The sequence below is a fragment of the Zalophus californianus genome, chromosome 1, assembly GCF_009762305.2.
Source record: "Zalophus californianus isolate mZalCal1 chromosome 1, mZalCal1.pri.v2, whole genome shotgun sequence".
NCBI classification, from domain to species: Eukaryota; Metazoa; Chordata; class Mammalia; order Carnivora; family Otariidae; genus Zalophus; species Zalophus californianus.
This window is the reverse complement of record NC_045595.1, coordinates 15,700,967-15,719,622: the sequence shown is the minus strand read 5'-3', so window position 1 is coordinate 15,719,622 and position 18,656 is coordinate 15,700,967. Positions and strand designations below refer to the sequence as shown.

General features: G+C 55.7%; 1 protein-coding gene across 3 annotated transcripts in view; it reads left to right on the top strand.

Moving 5' to 3' along the window:
- The window catches only part of SLC6A20 (solute carrier family 6 member 20), a 31,275-nt gene that overhangs the window by 8,705 nt on the left and 3,914 nt on the right, over positions 1 to 18,656 (top strand). For all 3 annotated transcript variants that reach the window (XM_027587850.2, XM_027587851.2, XM_027587852.1), the window contains 8 exons: positions 3,662 to 3,802; positions 5,438 to 5,529; positions 7,646 to 7,873; positions 11,013 to 11,123; positions 11,936 to 12,177; positions 13,090 to 13,252; positions 15,518 to 15,722; positions 17,467 to 17,626. In XM_027587850.2, the coding sequence (XP_027443651.1) occupies positions 3,662 to 3,802; positions 5,438 to 5,529; positions 7,646 to 7,873; positions 11,013 to 11,123; positions 11,936 to 12,177; positions 13,090 to 13,252; positions 15,518 to 15,722; positions 17,467 to 17,626 (1,342 nt within the window). The remainder of the gene's footprint in view (positions 1 to 3,661; positions 3,803 to 5,437; positions 5,530 to 7,645; positions 7,874 to 11,012; positions 11,124 to 11,935; positions 12,178 to 13,089; positions 13,253 to 15,517; positions 15,723 to 17,466; positions 17,627 to 18,656) is intronic.

Below are 18,656 nucleotides of genomic sequence, written 5' to 3'. Positions count from 1 at the left end.
GACCAGCCCCGAGGCACTGTGGTGGGCGCTGGGGAGGTGGCAGGGAGTAAGAGTTCCCCAGGCTCAAAGGTGTCTTTACATCCTCGGAATAGAAATGTCCTCTGTGACCGTAAACATCCCCCTGGCCCAGGGTCATGCAGATGCACACAGGCCCGCGCCACCCACACTCCCTGACCTATCTCGGCAGCCCAGAGCGCTCTAAAACTTAAGGACTTAGAAGGAATGATGGAATTAGAGGGTCACCCGTCGGGTGTCTCCCGCAAGAATCCCCCGGGGCTGCCAAGTCTAGGGGGCAGAGGTCTGATGGGAAACAGGAAGGCGACCTCGGCTCAAAATACCTCCCTGCAAAGTCACATCATCATTTCCAAGGGGCAAACCCATAACTTTCCACAGAGAAACCTGGTCGATCCCCACCCCCACTTGACCAAGTGAGCCAAGTGAACCCGGCCAAGAACGGGTACAAATCTTTTTTACATTTTTTGAATGGGTTCTTCGTTTGCTCACTGTTGAGTTTTGAGCGTCCTTTATAAATTCTAGATACTGTCTTTGTCAGATACGTGTTTTGCAAATGTTTCTCCCAGTCTTTGGCTCGCCTCTTTAATTTTCCTAACCGTGTCTTTCACAGAAGATAATTTTAAAACAAAATCCGACTTTATTGATACCTTCTTTCCTAGATAGTACTTCTGATGTAAGTCAAGAAATCTTTGCCTACTTATGGTAAAGTTTTTTCCCTGGGCTATCTTCTAGAAGTTTTATAGTTTGGAGTTGTGCATATAGGTCTGTGATCCATTTTGAGACATTTGGGGGGGCTGGTTCTATAATGTGAGATGTGGGTTGAGATTCATTTTTTCCTGCATGTGGGTGTTCAGTTGTTCTAACACCATTTGTTGAGAAAACGGTTGCAGAGCAGATTCACTGGGATCACGTGTTTGGATAGTTGGAGGATGGGAGGGGTGATAGAAATGTGTGAGGGGCAGGCCTCAAGAGCCCCCATGCCCTCGCCTGGGCACCAGGCCTTGGATTGCCAGTCTTCCCATGGGCAGTGGGCCATCAGGCAGGCCCTGCCAAAGAGAAAATCCTGCCATGGACCTTGCCAGGCCCCGTGTGGTTACTGTTTAACACCTTAGGTGAAAATGAGCTTTTCTTGTAACCACTGAGGGTTTGAGTGTTGCCCCAAGCAGGTGGTACCCACACAACCTTGGTTGTTAGGTTTGTGGTGGGTGGGAGCCCCCAGCAGCCTGCCTCTTGGACTCCCTGCTCCAGGAAGAACCTGGAGAGATGCCAAAACATGTTTCTGCAGGGCAGGACAGGAGCCGGGCCTGGCAGAGGTCAGAGTCGTCGGAGCCGAGTCCAGAAGTGAGAGGGGGAGCACTTGTCCTAGGCCCCAGTGTGAGCAGGGCGGACGGAGCCGGGAATGCGAGGCCTGGTGGTCCCGTGTGCACCGTCGGTGCATTTCTCCCGGTGATGGGACACGGCCCTGCTTGGTCTCTGCTCGGTCTTGGCGCCACCCATCCTCCCCTTGGGATCCTGAGGAAAGAACCAAACACATGGGCCAGGCTTTGTCCCAACTGCTCTGTTTAGGATGGCAGGGAACTGGCCACGGCTTAGCGGCCAAGGATGGACGAAATGAGCCTGGGCGCGTTTTCCTAGTGGAACTCCGGGCAGCTGCTGCTGGAAGGGTGATGCGCACGTACGTGTTGTGGTCAGGAGAGGGTTTGTGAGATCTCGCCGGGGGAGAAAAGTGGGCTCTGGGGCCACACGTGCATACAGTGAAGGCATTGTTGTAAATATTAGCTGTTCATGGAAGCATCTATATTTCATTCTTTACCTAACACTTTTGGAACCAGTTCCTTCTGTAACCAGCCTCTAATTCCCGCGGCTGTAGTGTCAGGGTTTTATTTTAATCAGGAGTCCTGCCCTCTTCTCCTTCTGGACCCTTTCTCAGGTCCACGGCCAAGGAGCCAGGAGCTGGGGGAGAGATGAGCAGGGCTTCAGACAAGGAGGGAAGGAGGGGCGGGGCTCACGGGAGAAGCAGCGGGGCAGCGCTCTGCAGGGCAGGGGTGGGGGGCGCCCCCAGCAGGTGTCAGCAGTGGGGAGGGCTTCCATAGCTCTAGCCACACTCCCGGGCTCCCCACTATCATCACAAGCACTTATCTGCAGATGGCTCCTCAGGAACCAGTGGGTTTTAAATATGTGTTAGTCATAGTACTCTTTATTAAAACAAAATTTTAGACTGAGGGCCACTGTACAAAACAGATACACATACAAGAGAGGTGCTCTGAAGACAAAGCATTATAATTCAGCTATAATTTATTTTTTAAAAGATTTATTTCTTTATTTGAGAGAGAGAGTGCTCATACACACAGAGGGAGAGGGAAAGGGGGAAGGAAGGTGGTAGCCTAGGCCCTGTCTGTTGGGGACCCCTTGTCTCCCCACACATACACACCAACCGCCGCCTGTGCTATTGGTTACTACAACAGAAGATGGACTAGGGTTCTGGCAGAGGAGCTGGGGCAGCCGAGCCATCGAGGAAGGCACTCAAGGGGCTTGGGGCAGTGGCAATTTATCCCCTGGGATGGAAGGATTTAAACATTTTAACTAACAAGTCCGTATGTCATCCATGGATAGATGGATGAACAGATGGATGGATAAGTAGAAAGATGAAAAGATAGAAGGATGGATGGATGGTGGATGGATGGGTAGTTGGATGGTTGGATGGTTGGATGGATGGATAGATGGATGAGTGGATGGTTGGATGGATGGATGATGGATAGATAGGTGGATGGTGGGTGGATAGGTGGTTGGATAGTGGATGGATGGGTAGATGGGTGGATGGGTGGATGGGTGAGTGGAAGGATGGGGGAGTGGATGGATAGATGGGTGGGTGGATGGATGGATGGATGGTTGGATGGGTGGGTGGGTGGATGGATGGATGATTGGATGGGTGGATGGGTGGATGGATGGTTGGATGGGTGGGTGGATGGATGGATGGTTGGATGGGTGGATGGATGGATGGTTGGATGGGTGGATGGTTGGATGGTTGGATGGGTGGAGGGATGGATGGTTGGATGGGTGGAGGGATGGACGGATGGTTGGATGGGTGGGTGGATGGATGGATGGATGGTTGGATGGGTGGGTGGATGGATGGATGGATGGATTGTTGGATGGGTGGGTGGGTGGATGGATGGATGATTGGATGGTTGGATGGGTGGGTGGATGGATGGATGGATGGTTGGATGGGTGGAGGGATGGATGGATGGTTGGATGGGTGGAGGGATGGATGGATGGTTGGATGGGTGGGTGGATGGATGGATGGATGGTTGGATGGGTGGGTGGATGGATGGATGGATGGTTGGATGGGTGGAGGGATGGATGGATGGTTGGATGGGTGGATTGATGGACAAATGGAACACAGATGGATGGATGACAGATGGGTGAGAGGAAAGAAAGTGGGTTGTGGAACAAGGTGGAAGAGAGTGAAGGCAGATGGATGGAAAGGTGGGAGGATGGGTGGGTGGAAAGGTAGAAGGGTGAATGGATATGTGGAAAAGACTGAAGGAGGGAAGGGAAGGTGGATGGAAGGACATGTGCATGGAGGTTGTGTGGGCTCCAGAGTAAAACCTATCAGTGATGGCCTGGTCTTGGCTCTGGACGCCCGCAGGGAGCTTCCTGGTGCCCTACATCATCATGCTGATTGTAGAGGGCATGCCTCTCCTGTACCTGGAACTGGCAGTGGGGCAGCGCATGCGGCAGGGCAGCATCGGTGCCTGGAGGACCATCAGCCCCTACCTTGGTGGTGTTGGTAAGTGGGTCCTCTCTCGTCCTTGGCCACCTGGACCCCTGTCCGAGATGCAGCAGGGGGTGGGGGTGGGAGCCCATTGGCAGAGCAGCTGGGGCCAAGGAGCAAGCGCAAGGCCTAAGAGAGAGCCCTTGGATGGGTGGACACACGGCCCGGGAGGGGGTGCCCCCACATGCCGGCTGAGAGGTGCTGGATTTCTTACCCACAGGCCAGCGAGAAAGCGGGGATGCACACGCACTGGGCAGCTGGTGCCACATTGCTTCTCTTCTCTGGGCCTCAGTTTGCTCTTTTGTAAAAGGGAACTAGCTGCCCAGCCAAGGGGCTATAACGCAATGTCCCAGCGGGCTACCACTCTGGGAACTCATCTAGCTAACTGCTCCCTGCTACTTATTAGTAACAACGTCTCCCTCTCCGTGAGCACCTCCTCAGTGCCAGGTGCCAGCCTCATGAGCCCAGGCGAGCTTTGTCACAGCACTGAGAGGCTGCGGGGTGCCGGTCATACCTCCAGTGCACAGAGCCGGAGGCTGCACGTCCCATCCCTCCCCTCCCCCCAAGCCACTTGGAGCTGGTGTGCCGGGCACCGCTCGGAGATGGTTAACCTGCCCTGCACAACCCTCACGTTGCAGGGCTGCCTGGGAGCAGCGGGAGGAACTTTGGGCCGCACTGGCCACAGTCTCTTCTGCTCCACCCTCCCGCCCCCAGACAGGAAGGCGGGCAGGGAAGCAGAGGGTGTTTCGGGAGCAAGGAGGACATACACATCCGTGGCCTCCCGAATCATCTCTAAACCCCAACTGCCTCCTCAGCTTGAAGGGCTGTTCATTTTTGACAAGGAGGCGTGTGGTTTTACAATCTGCCCACGTAATCAATCAAAGGGCTTCTCCGAGGTGGCATTTGCTGCCTAATAGGAAAGATACTGGATGCTTGTGCCAAGCGGGGGTGTGGGCGAATGTTTAACCACCAGCCCTCCAGGAGGGCTGGGGGTAGGGAGAGCCTGGCGGTAGCGTTCACCAATGCCGGTGGTATAAATATTTGCACCGTGGCAGACTGCAGACCGACCCCCACGCGATGTCCCATGGGGTGGGGTTGGGTGCAGACGCGCACAGTGGCTCCGGGGCGCTGGGCGACCCGTCCCCTCGCCTCCTGACACCCAGCCCCACACCCCCGCTCCCTGCCGCCACGAGGCAGGGCTGGGCACAAGGGACCCCACTTCGGGGGAGCCCCGGCGGGGAAGCATCGGGGTGGCACTGGGCAGGCTCAGCAGGCCGCTCACGCTCTGTGCTGAGCCCACGTCCGCCACATCGCAGCCCAGCGCTCTCGGGCAATCTCTGTGCCTCATTTTCTCCTCCGGGAAGGGCAGGTAATGACACCCCCGTGACCACATTGTCGCAAAGACCGAAAGCCCATCAAGTGCTCGGATTGCACCTGGCACCGACGGGTGGCAGACATGGCCTCGGCCTTGCTGGGGAGGGAGTTTGCAGGGACGGGCCTGCCCTTAGAGAGGGCCCGCGGGTGCCCGGTCATGGCTGGCCCTCCCTCAAAGCTGTCGGAGGAGGCTTTGCTCTCCCGGGGCAGTCACCCAGGCGTGTCCCCGGCCGGCAGACCCAGGCTGGGCCTCAGCGCCCCTCTGCATCCTCACAGGCCTGGCCAGCATGGTGGTGTCCTTCTTCCTGTCCACGTACTACAACATCATCAACGCCTGGGCCTTCTGGTACCTCTTCCACTCCTTCCAGGTGAGCCGGCCCAGGCCGGAGCGGGAGCCACCCCCAGGGGGCAGCCCCGGGAGGGCGGGGGCTGGGGAGGCGGGGAGGCTGAGCACCCCACGCCAAGCAGAGCCTGGCCTCCACGGGCCCCTGCCATGGTGTGTGTGCGCGCATGCGTGTGGGTCCACGTTTCTGGGGAGCAGGTTTCTAGCTTTCACTGGGTTCTCTCTGAAAGATGTGACCCCACCCCCCACCCCTCGCAAAATATTGAGCGCCAGCCCTGGAGAATGTGTGGAGAGAGCCAGTGGGGAGGGATTCCACCAACCCAGCAAGACGGGAGGAGGCCTTCCTTCTCCTCTGGCTCACCCCACCCCCACCCCCTCCCTGCTCTGGTCACTTGTCCTTCCAGCTTTCCGACTCCAGGCCGAGCCCCCACTTTTCCCCACAGACCAGAGTTCTCCTAGAAGGACCACTGGCACCCCTGTCACACAATAGGGGCTACTCCCAAAGAGAAACATTTTAAACACGTATTTCTGATGAGAGCCGCAGCTGACGCTCGTGGTAGCACATGGGAGGGGGCTGAAAATCGCAGAGAAGAGAGAACCCCGATTCCTCGCTGAGAGGTGCTCTTTGTCTCCAAGCCAAGAGGAGTCTTCCCTTCTGCCGCCCGTGCGCACTGCTTTTCCTCAGTGCCTGCCCTTCACTCTCAGGGACCCCCTGCCCACTGCCCCCTCTTGCCCTCCAGCAGCCCCCCACCCCGTCTCAGTCAGAAGGTCACTGGGCCGATGCCCCACCCTTTTTACCCCTGAACCAGGCCTTCACAGGACAGACACTGTCCTCAAGTTCCAAAAGCAAGGCAGAGCTGGCCATGCACTGTGGACAAACCCCAACTTGTGGGGCCACTCTCTGGAGTACTGGGGCGCACGCAGCCTCGAATCTTTGCACCCCAAGGAATGCTTGGGTGAATGACCTCTATAATCGGGACTTGGCATTTACACCCGGAAGGTACTACATCCACGCCCCACTCTGGCTACCCAATCAGCCCTACCCGTTCACCGCAAATGCCCTGTGTACATCCTTGACAGGAAGGACTCTGCTCTGAGCTTAGTTGCAGCCCCTCATCTTCTCCCTGACTCCACAGCCCTGCCTCTCCTCCACCTTCTGGGCAGAAACAGTAGCTCCTCTTACTCTCCACTCTGGTGACGATTCCTCCTCCTCTGTGCAGATCTGTCATGTATAGTTGGGCAGGTTGTGCACTGCACAACAGCACTCCAACTAAAGAGTTGCCATACACATCGCCGGCGTTACAGATCTGTATACTCATAAAGACAGTTTTCCAAAGGTGGAACCAATGTGTCTTGTTCTAACAAAACCAGAATAATTTGACCACCTTCCAAAGATGAAAATAAGGTTGTCTCAAGAAATGAGACCCATTTTTCTGACTCTCAGAAGTTTGAGGACCAGCAATTCCTGAAAATCACTGGACTGTCCATTCATTCCATCCTTCACCCTCAGTCCCTCTGCTCTGGAGCCCTCATCCGTGTTCACATCAGGATAATACCAGCCACAGACACTCACTTACACTTGCTCTGGGCCAAGCATAGACGCCGGCAGCCTGGCTTCAGGGGCCCTGCTTCTGTCCATCCCACTACCTGGGCTTCCCAGCCTCCTGTCTGACCTTCCCCAACAGTAGCACCAGGGGCTATTAGAGATGCAGATGCAAAGACCCCAGCCTGACCCAGAGGCTGCAGTTCCTGCAGACACTGTGGCTGGAGTCCCCTGGGCTCCTCGCTGCAGAGGTTGTGGGTTCTACTGTCATAGGTGGTCTGGCCATTGTCCGTTTGGTCCAGTCTCTCGGAGCCGTGACAGAGCTAGGTAATCCTCAACAAACACCTGTTTGTTGGAGTGTGGAGCATGTGGAGCCCTCGGCCCACCTCTCTTCCACCCCCCAAGCCCTTTCTGTGCCCCTGACCAGCCCTCCCGTTCCCTGTCTGCCTTCAGGTATCAGGCCACCTGTCCTTTGGGGACCAGCGCCCTTCTTCCCCGCCCCCCCCAAGTCCCCTCTCAGGGCCATTCCCATCCTTCCCACTTGGCCCTCCGGCCTCAGCCCTCACCGGTCTGTATAATGCTTCTTTTGATCCCAAAGGATCCCCTGCCGTGGTCCGTGTGCCCGCTGAATGACAACCACACGGGCTATGACCAGGAGTGTGAGAAGGCATCCTCCACGCAGTACTTCTGGTACAGGAAAACCCTCAACATCTCCCCGTCCATCCAGGACAGTGGGCGCGTGCAATGGGAGCCGGCGCTCTGCCTCATCCTGGCCTGGCTGGTGGTGTACCTGTGCATCCTGCGGGGCACCGAGTCCACCGGCAAGGTGGGGACGGCAGAGCCTCTGCCCCGGCCTGGGCAGTGCCAACGGGAGCGGGGGGAAGCTGGGCTGGGGGGAGGGTATGGTCACAAATCACCTAGCAGGCCACCAGACAGTGGTACTCGAAGTTGCAATCTTGAAAGGAGGACTTTGCCCCTACCTAAAAAGATGAGCATTCCTGCGCCAGCCAGCCCCACATCCATACCACCCAAGGGGCACCAAGCAACTAGGCAGTGAGTTTTCCCTTCCCCGGAGATGTCCCCAAGACGCCGTAGCTCCTGGCCCTCCAACTTAGCTGCACATCAGTATCATCCGGAGAACTTCTGGAACTCTGATGTCTTAGTCCTCCTCGCCCCCGGGAGGTCCTGGAGTCATCGGTGTGGGGAGGAACCTGAGCATCGGGATGGTAAAAGTGCCCCCAGGTGATTCTAATCTGCAGCCGAGTCTGAGAACCTTTGCTCTCAGCTGCTGTCCATGACCCTGCAGAGCTGTCCAGCCTGACTGATGAACCTTCTCTCCTTGGTGCATCCCCAGGTTTGTTCTCCTGTAGGGGGGCGCTGAGATGCTCTTTAATCTGCCCAATGGAGGATGTGTTCCTGCAGTCTCTGCAGCACCTGGCATCTTTCTGGAGCTGCAGCAGATGCCCTCCGGGGCGCGCCCCATCCTCATACTCGGGCACTCATCCTAGCCGATCCCCTGAGGGTTGGGCTTGCACCTTGTCCCCGTCTTGCAGGAGGCCTTTATAGTAGAGTTCATTATCCCACTCCCGTGAGGCATTGAGGGGCAGAGGGACCTGCCCAAGGGCACCAACCAGTGAGGGCAGAGCCGGGGCAGACCCAGCTTTGCCCCTAAGAATCCCCATCCTCTTGGTCTGGTGAGCTACCTCCTGCTTGCTCTCTCCATGCCTTTCGTGACATGATTCATCCCAGCTTTTCCCTTCCAAAGGTCCTGAGGCCACCTCTCCTCATTCTCCTGACCACCTGGGTCGCCTCCTCCAACCCCACCGTGTTTCTCTAGAGGCAGCAAGACCAGAACTACTTGTGATATTTTAGGTACCCTGTGATGACCCCAGCACCGTGCCTGCCCCATGGCCAAGCTGAGGGACTAGTGAATCTTCTCTGGAAGAACTTAGAGCCTGGCAGCTACTCACTCCATCCCATCTTGAAGCTTGGCTCGTATTTTATGCTCATAAAAAAAATGTTTTTTGCGATTTGCCTTCGCCAGATTATTATGCACGTGACAAAAGATCTGAGGGCAGCATCTGTAAACTTGGAGATTTAATGAGGCCATCTCTTTTCAAGATCATTTGTAAATGTGCGAAATGAGGTCATGTCATGCTATGAACTCTTATTTATTCTTACTACTTCCTCTGCTCAAGCCACACCCCCTCTCCATGCAGAAATACCCCAACAGCTTCATTTATGGGGAAGTAATTCTGTTAAAAACTGTGTACTATTTCCTGACTTCTTCTCTTGGAATTTCTGCCCCCCCCCCCCACTCCAAGAGATGTCATAGATGGGTCAGAAGTGGTTTCTCCCAATGGTGTAGGCTGGGTCACATGTCCAGCTTCCCTGATGGGGGAGAAGTGAGCCCAGAGAGCCTTCCAGGAAACTTAGTTACCTGAGGGGAAGGAGGGAAGTTCCAAGGGCCTGCCTCAGTATCCCCTAACTGTCCACCGGTTATGGACATTGGTTACCCCTCTCCAGTTGCCCTCAATGTTCTTAAGCTCACGCCTGATGCCCTTGTCCTCATCTGTCTCCGTCTCACTACTGGATTATTTTTCTTGTCAAGTCAGCTGGCTTGATTACTCTTCTTGAGTTACAAAGACCTCAGTGAAGAATCAGTGATAAGAGACACGCCCCACCCCTGCCTGTTGTCCCCGGGGGTGAGAGGGCATGAACCAGTCCTCTGGTGGCCTTGGAAGTTTCCGGGGAGGCCCCTAATGATGCCACACCTCCGCAGGAATAGAGGAATAGAGGGTCTAGTGAGATCCAATCCAAGCGCATCTGGACATGGGCCTCCAACCAGATGCCTCACAGGAGGACCCAACCTTCAAGCAAACTGCTTTCGCCAAGAGAATTTTGCAAAACATTTCTGTGCTTTACATAAAGAGGCTCTGGTGCCCATATGAGTCGATTCAGAGAAAAAGCGCCGGGCCCGGATGGCCACACGTGCACCCGCAGGTCCCTGTCTGAAGGCCGTGTGAGAGTTAGCGTTAGCAGAGTTAGCAGGCCCGGAGTGTGAGACTGCTGCCGACACCAGCACGGAAACCAAGGATAAAACGTCGTCGAGCTTGTGATGCCTGTCCGCAGGAAAAGATTTGGTTGACCAAAAATTCTGTTCGTGTGCAGTTTTAAAGACCATGAGAGGGAAGCCTTTCATAAAAAAAAAAAAAAAAAAAAAAAAAAAGATCATTGAATTTCTGTCGTATTTCTGATAGGAACATGGTCCCTACACCAACATCATCACTTTTCCTTCAGGAGCCCTCATGGCCAGATTTCTCTCAGGTCTCAGTTCTGGAGAGACATGCCCTTGCTCCAAGCCCCTTAGGTGTTTTTCGGTTTTTTGGTGGTGGTGGTGGTGGTTTTTGGTTTTTGTTTTGTTTTGCCTTCTAAAGACAATATCAAAGGTGTGAGCGACGGTGCTTTCTGCAGTGCTGGGGCCCCTAGGAAGCTCAGAGAGGAAAGAAGCTGGCCCCCGAAGGGTCTAGCCCTCACACACACATCCTGTGGGCTGCCTTTCCTCTTGGGCTCATCTTACTGGATCGCTCACACGGTCTCTCATCTAGCGGTTAAAAAGAGCAATGTGCTAGGTATACCCAAATCCTTTCTGGAATAAGGTCCTGTCGGAGGGAGGGTGGAAGGCAGAGACCTCGTACCCATTTTCCTCTGGTCCTACTGACGCAGATTTCCTGGTGGTTACAGAGGCGGGCACAGGCATCCCAGCACCCCAGCTCCCCTGCCCAAACTCAGAACCAGTGGTCCTGGCTTTGCAGCCGTCAGTAGCCTGAACGCCTGACACGGGGGAATGTTCTGTGGGGACCACCCCCTGGGGGTCTGTCCCAGGGACAAAGGGGGCCCGTGGTGGCTGGTGTCAGGTGTCCGGGAGGCTGACGCTGCCCTCTGGTGCCCTCTGGTGCCCGCAGGTGGTATACTTCACCGCGTTGCTGCCTTACTGTGTGCTCATCATCTACCTGGTCAGGGGCCTCACGCTCCACGGAGCCACCAACGGCCTGGCGTACATGTTCACGCCCAAGGTACAGGCTGGAGGGAGGGGGACCTGCCGTCTTCCAGGATGGGTGGAAAGAGGGGGAGACCCAGGGAGGTGGGTGGGAGCCCACCAGGCTGGGGGAGCAGTGTGGGTTACCTATGGGCGCTGGGTCACCTCAGCCAGGCTGGCCCCAAGTCCTGTTCGTTCTGGGGACACTGAGTCTTTCGTCCACCCGTCCTCCCCGTCCTCCCTGCACCCCAACCGACTGCTACCCGAGCCCCATGTCTGGCCTCCTGGCCCCCACTCTCACCTCGCACCCTCCTGGCAGCCTGTGGACTATGTGACTTATCATCCAACCACTTCTCTCTCTCCTGCCTGCTCACCTCCACGCACCCCTTTCCCTACAGGGGTGAATCCACACTCCGCAGGGTATCCTGTGATCCCTCCCCAGCCCACCCACTCCCCTGCACCCCACAGCCAACGCTCAGCCATCGGCAGGGTGTGTGGAGATGGGCGGGGGGCACTATTGCCTTTGGGACAAAACAGGTTCTTCATTTAGCAAGTCTGGAAACAGAATGACTGTGGCAGCGCCCCCCCTGAGATGCCCCCCCACATTCCAAATGGCTCCCAGTGTCTTAAATCACTTCACCCCGCTCTTTTCAATCGCACACGTCCACGGGGAAAGGCGCTGTGGAGGATGGGACGTGAGCCACGCGTGCTGCGGGCTGCTGGGGAGTGGCCAGGCTCCCGCGGGGCCGGGGGTCATAGGCACACTCGGTCCCCCTCACCGGGCCTCCTGCCCCTGCCAGGGGGTCACAGGGTTGGTTCAGCGGCCCCGTCCCCTGCCCGGCTTTGCAGCTAGAGCAGCTGGCCAACCCCAAGGCCTGGATCAACGCAGCCACGCAGATCTTCTTCTCCCTGGGCCTGGGCTTCGGCAGCCTGATCGCCTTCGCCAGCTACAACGAGCCGTCCAACAACTGCCAGAAGCACGCCATCATCGTGTCCCTCATCAACAGCTCCACCTCCGTCTTCGCCAGCATCGTGACCTTCTCCATCTACGGCTTCAAGGCCACCTTCAACTATGAGAGCTGCTTGAACAAGTAAGCCCGCCCCGGGGGGCCGTCCCCGCGAGCCCGGGGCGTTGGGTGGCGGGGCCTCCCCCAGGCTCCCAGGGCCGCCGGGAAGAGGTGGGCGCCGGGAAGGCGAGGGGCGTGAGGCAGCGGCTGTGCAGCCCTCCATCCGGGGCCCCAACCCGGGCACCCCTGCCTGAGGGCTGAGGGCAGTGCGACAGACAAGCCTTGGTTTCTTCCGCGTCTCCCTGACCTCGGAAGTAACCGAGCGCTCTCTGGGTGAGCCACGGAGAGCCCAGAATCTGCTCTCTTCCCCCCTCCCCTTACCCAAAACACGACAAACCTCATCCAGGTCCCGTGCGGGAGTCACTAGCCACACGTGGCTACTGACAGATTGAAATGGGGATGGATTTACATAATTAATTTTTAAAAATCTAATTAGTTGATTAAATTTTAATCAATTGAAGCGGTTGTGATTTTAAGTTAAATTAAGTCACTGAATTAAATTTTTGTTTAAATTGATTTCCATTTACCTGTAAATGAATTCAAGTGGGTTTCTCAGTTAGACTTGCCACATTCAAGCGCTCAGCAGCCCCCCATGGTTAGTGGGGGCCGCACTGGGCAGCACCGACATAGAGTATTCCCATCGTCACAAACATTCTGTCGGACAGTGTTGGCCCAGACGTGAACGTGACCTAGCTGGGTGGGTTGGTTTCTCATCTCCGGTCCTACTTGAGGCTCCTTCAAAGCCATTCAACCCGCAACCCCCCCAGCCCGCCGGCAAACTTTAAAAGGTCACTGGTCACTGATCAACAGAGTCCCTTTGTTGGAGAGACCTTGCCCGATCAGAGGGGAGGGACCTCTAGCATCCAGGCTTCAAGAGGGTTCCGTGACCGTGGCCTTTCTAATCAGCGAAGGTCCATCTGGTGCTCTGCTCTGCAGGGTGATTCTGCTGCTGACCAATTCTTTTGACCTGGAAGATGGCTTTCTGACAGCCAGCAACCTGGAGCAGGTGAAGAGCTACCTAGAGTCCACCTTCCCCGGCAAATACAGCGAGGTGCTCCCGCAAATGAAAAACTGCAGCTTGCAATCAGAGCTGGCCACGGTAAGGCGCGGGCCAGGTCTCGGCTTGCTTCCCTCCGCCAAGAGCTGCCCACAGGGACAAGTGCAAGCCAAGGAGGAGTCTGCAGTCAGCCTCAGTGTCCAACCTGTGTGTCATTTCCCAGAGGTAGTGACACCTTCCTTGCAAATGCCTAGGCCGCTGTGAGCGTGCGGGGGTGGGGAGACCTGCCGGTTCATACCCAACAGGGGGCCTTTGTCATTAACTTTTGTCCTCCTGAGTCCATCTGTGGGTGCCACCTTTGAGGGTCCCGAGGCCTGGAGCTGTTTCTGTCACGGTCATGCTAAGGATCTCTGCTGTTTGGAACTGATCTAGTGATCCTCCCGAATTTGTTCCATGCCTATTTAACTCAACCAAATCTGAAGTTCAACAGGATCTTGACTTCCCGCCCAAACAGAACAAGTACCATAGTGCCCGTTCATCTCGTCCCTCTGGTCTTAAATACCGTCTGTGTCCGCTGTGTCTTTCCCCGAGTGTTTGCCTTTGCACCTGTTCACCATTTCCTCCGGCACCCCAGACATCTTCCGGGATTGTTTCCTCCCTTAAAATGCATTCCTTTAGAGCAGCTTGTTTTTTCACCCCTTTAATCTTAATTCCATTATAATTACGGGGCTATATTCATTCCAGGTGTACCTGTTTCTTGATGATAAATTTCCTTGGGTATTGTCTGTATGCAAATGTCGATACTCAGTCCACTCTTTTGAAAGACTGTCTCCCCTGCGTGGAACATTCCAGGTTAACAGTTATCGTCTCTGGACACTTCAGAGATGTTTGCCATGTGATTCCGGCTTCCACTGGTTGCTCTTGAAATGTCCTATCCTTCTTGGAAGCACTCGGCTGCCCAGTGCTTTCGCTCTGATTTCTCTGTGCCCTTCCCTTAGACTCTGGTCTCAGCCACCTAAGTGCAGGTGTATTTTTTATTTATCCAGCGTGGCTTGGGTGAGGTTGGGCTTCCTGGATCCACGGATCCATGTGTCTTTATCAGTTCTGGAAAATTCATACCCGTTACCTCTTAATCATTGCCCGTACTTCTGTGTCAGAATTCCTTCCAGACCTTCACATCCCACCCTGCGCGTCCGCTCATTTCTCTTTTATGTTTTCCCAACTTCTTATCTTTTTTTTTTCTTCATCATTGGATCTGTTCCGGGGATATGCCTCCCGGTTCCCTAATTTTCTCTTCAGCTGCAAGCGGTATTTAGCTGTTGATGGAGTCTTTCGGTTCAATAATTTGTTAGACACGATTTTTTTTTCCTTCAAATTTGCTTTTCAGGCTAATAGTTTCTTGTGATATGTTTATCTTGGCAATTTTATCTTCTGCTTCCTTGAAAAGATCGTACATAGCTGTTCTAGGGGTGGGTGGCCTTGGGCAGGAGAGTGAAGGCAGTCTGTTTTATCATCGGCACTGTTGAGAATTTGTTGGCTCATAATAACGGTAAAAAGCAAGCCAACTTTAGCAGGTTTCGTTACTGTTTGTAAATTCTCTGCAAAGGATCACCGCCTGTTGTCTGCACCCAGAGCCGGCGAATCCCACGAAGCTCATTGGTATGCCATGCATCTGCCAATCCAACCAACATCTGTCATCTTGGGAATTACTCCCACTGATTCTTTCCTCAGTAGCTTGTCTTCTTGTAGGTTTATAAATCTGTTCGCAAGCTTGCTGCTTGATCCTCCCTGGCGGTCCCTCGGGTCTAAATTGGGGGAGCTTGGCCCCAGAGAGGGCACCCCCCCAACCTAAGACCTCTTTCAACCCTCTTGGAGGGTTTGTCTTAAAGCAGGAGCTCCAGGCTCTGTTTCCACAGGTCGAATCCCCACCACAGTGGTATCCTCCGTGGATCTGGCCACGGAGCAACCCTGCCCTCCCAGCTCCCGTGGCTCCACCCGCCCACCTCGCCTCCCAGCCACTGAGGCCTCGGAACGCCTCGGTGGTCATGATACTGGAAACAAATTACCCAAACCTTGTTTGACTGTATTTCGTCCAGAGTGGATGTGAGTCGGAGCCAGAGAGGGGAGCTTAGTGTTCCGAAATGACTGAAATGTCTCCTCATACTTTGCAAATACGGGCTCCTGACGGCTCACATTTCTACCGAGCCCCACTAAGCCCGAGGGGCCGGTGTGCGGATGGCAAACCCAGCCTCAGCATGTGGCTTCCCCTGGCCACCTCCCAGGTCCCCCAAGTTGCTTCGCATCGAGTGTGCTTAAGGAGTCCCAAGCCCCTTGGGGGTGTAACTGCTGTCTTCTTACCACGGGCAGGCGGTCCAGGGCACTGGCCTGTCTTTCATCGTCTATACCGAGGCCATTAAAAACATGGAGGTGTCCCAGCTGTGGTCTGCGCTCTACTTCTTCATGCTGCTGATGCTGGGCATTGGGAGCATGCTGGGGAACACGGCGGCCATCCTCACGCCTCTGACTGACAACAAGGTCATCTCCAGCCACCTACCCAAGGAGGCCATCTCCGGTGAGTGGGCCCATCCATGGGGGAGGTGGGGCTCGGGGACGGCCGGGCCTGGGGCGCAAGCAGATGAGCTGTGTGCTCATCAAGGTGGCCACCTCCCGGCGGGCCTGCCGTGGTCTCCTCCTCGGGGCCATCTGGGACCTGGTGCACGTGATTCGCCCGTGCCTCTGGTTCTCCATCACGGGGAAGCCCAGTGGCCACCCCAGGCTTGGGGAAGGCCAAACCCACCAACATGGTGCTCAAAACTCTTCAGGCTAGGAGCGAATCTGCCTGGGTCTTTGTTTCAAACGAAGTATAACAATTATAACATGTACATTTCTTAAACACGATCTCGTTTCCACCCAAGTCACCACCACTGAAGTCAAGATGCGGAGCATTTCCAGCACCCCCGAGAGCCCCTCCCCACCCCTTCCCAGTCAGTATGCCCCCAACCCCAGAAGCCACCTCTCTCTGACTGCTACCACTTTAGGATTGTTTTTCCCACTCTTTAATTTCATATAAATGAAATCACACCGTTTGTGCTCTTTGTGTCTCTTGTCTTCACCAAACTCTGGGCGGTCCACCCCGTTGTTGCCAGCGGCCGTCGGTCTGTCCCTTTCCCGCCTGCGTGATAAAAGATTCCCTATAAGACCACGCACGCCGGGGGGCATTTGGGTTGCTAGGGAAGGAACCTGTATTTCTAACCACCCCTCTCCCTGCTTCATGCCACCATCCATCTGCTCCATCATGCTACCTGGTGGTGTCTGGGGGACCCAATGGCCCCGACCCCTGCCCCACGATGACGCCATCCCACCACATCTACAACGTCCCTTCTCCCAGCCCGAATCCCACCCAGCTCCCATCCCATCCCGTTAAAGTCCTGCCAGCCAGGTAGAGCTGCTCACCCTTTGTCAGCGCCCTCGAGCACTGAGCATTGCTCCTCGCCCCTGGTCTCTGTAGTTGCATGATGCGTGCTGTTAGCTCCCAGCCAGCACGTGGCCCCTTCTCCTGGTGTGTCCCCCCGCAAGATGGCACGGGGACTTGGCGACATGGTGTGGCGGTGGGAGGGGCAGGCGGGAGCTTGAGAGTCAAATACTTTGTGGGGTCCCTGGAGGAGTCAGCCAGTGGAGACTGGGACAGGAACCTGGGCTCTGGAGGCAGAAGGGCCTCCGTCTGAACCCCGACTCCACCACTTCCATGCTGTGGGATGTTGGGAAAGTTCCTCTCTGAGCCTTGGGTTTCCCGTCTGTGAAAGGGGGCTCCCCAGGCTATTGGAGCCAAATGCATGACACATGCCAGGGGCATGTATAGTGGGAGCTGGGTGAACATTCCTGTCTTCCCCTCCCCTCCCTGCCCCCTCTTCTGGCCAGACGTGAGTCCTCCCTAGGAGGTCCTGAGATGGGTGCCCCGATTCACCTCCCATAAGCTCAGAGGCTGAGTTGTTGGGGTAAACAGCATCACCAGACCCACAGGCAGGGTGGGACCCCCCCCCCCACTTCCCCCAGACAGCAGTGCCTACAACTCTTTTCCACTGAGCTTGACGCCCCCTGCAGGACAGCTCCCTGAATTAACATCAGTGACTTGTGCAGACACACACTCCTTGGGACACCACTGTTGCCCCCTGAACACACACACCTGTGGCATACACAGGCAGAAAGGCCAGTCCGTGGCTGCGTCCCCTTGGGGTCTGTGGCTCCACTGGGGCACAGGAAACTGGCTGAATGGGTGGGCGTCTCAGGCAGGTGAGCGTGTGGTCTTGTGGCCCCAGGTCTGGTGTGCTTCGTCAACTGTGTCATCGGCCTGGTGTTCACCATGGAGGCCGGCAACTACTGGTTCGACATATTTAATGAATACGCTGCCACACTGTCCCTGCTGCTCATCGTCCTGGTGGAGACCATCGCCGTGTGTTACGTGTACGGGCTGCGGAGGTGAGGAGGCCCCGCCCCTGACACCTGCTGGGGGGACATGCCCACGAAAGCGACACCCCACAAAGAAAGCGGCCCCTTCGTACATGCACTTCACTTTTCTCTTCCAGCTTGGCGTCTGCTTTTCCCTTTGCCCAGCTAATTCTCTGCCTCGTTCCCAACTTCAACCAGCATCTCCTCTCTCTGCTTTCTATATTTTAACTTTTTATTGTGGGATGTTCGCCTGTTGACCCTGCAGCGGCTCACTGGGGCAGGGAACCGTGCCTCCAGGCACTAGACACTCTGATCATCGGTAAACATCAGTATTTTTCGAACATGCTGACCAAAGTCCAGTTGATACACCCTAGAAAATGTGGCAAATTCAAGATGTCAGGTTCTTGATCCCCGGGCATGATACAGCACTGGAATGTTTTAAATCTCCCCCAGATGATGCAGTGTGCTGCTGGGCTGAGACCAGGGGTCTAGAGCGGCTTCCAAACTTGAGCGTGGAGGGCCGGTTCCGACACTGACCGCTGGGCCTCACCCCAGGGCTCTGATTACATAGGTGCCGAGACTGGTCCAGGGACTCACGTTGCTAAGGAGTTGCCGGGGGAGTCCGGGGAGCTCAGTCTGAGAACCACTGGTCTAGAGAGCCTTGCTGCCCTGGGTGTGGTCCCAGAGTAGCAGCCTCAGCATCATCAGGGAGCTTGTTGAAAATGCGGGGGGATCTCGGGCCGCCCAGGCCCACTGACTCAGATCCTACCTTCTAACATGGGAGGGGCCCAAGGCACATTACACTTGTGGGAAGCACTGCTCAGAGGTGAGCCGATTACAAAGGTGTGTCCGTGCTGCCCCCCACCCCCCAGTCTTTTCTGATCCTCCCAACTGGTTTGGAGGGTGGTGGGAGTGGAGAGGACCAGCCATGACTCTAGAAACCAGACCCGTTGAGCCACGTTTCCCACCGTGTCCCTGGAAGCTCTGGGGTCCCCTGTCACACCAAGGGACTTCCGTGATCACATAATTTCGGGACATCATATGTTAAACAAAACCAACA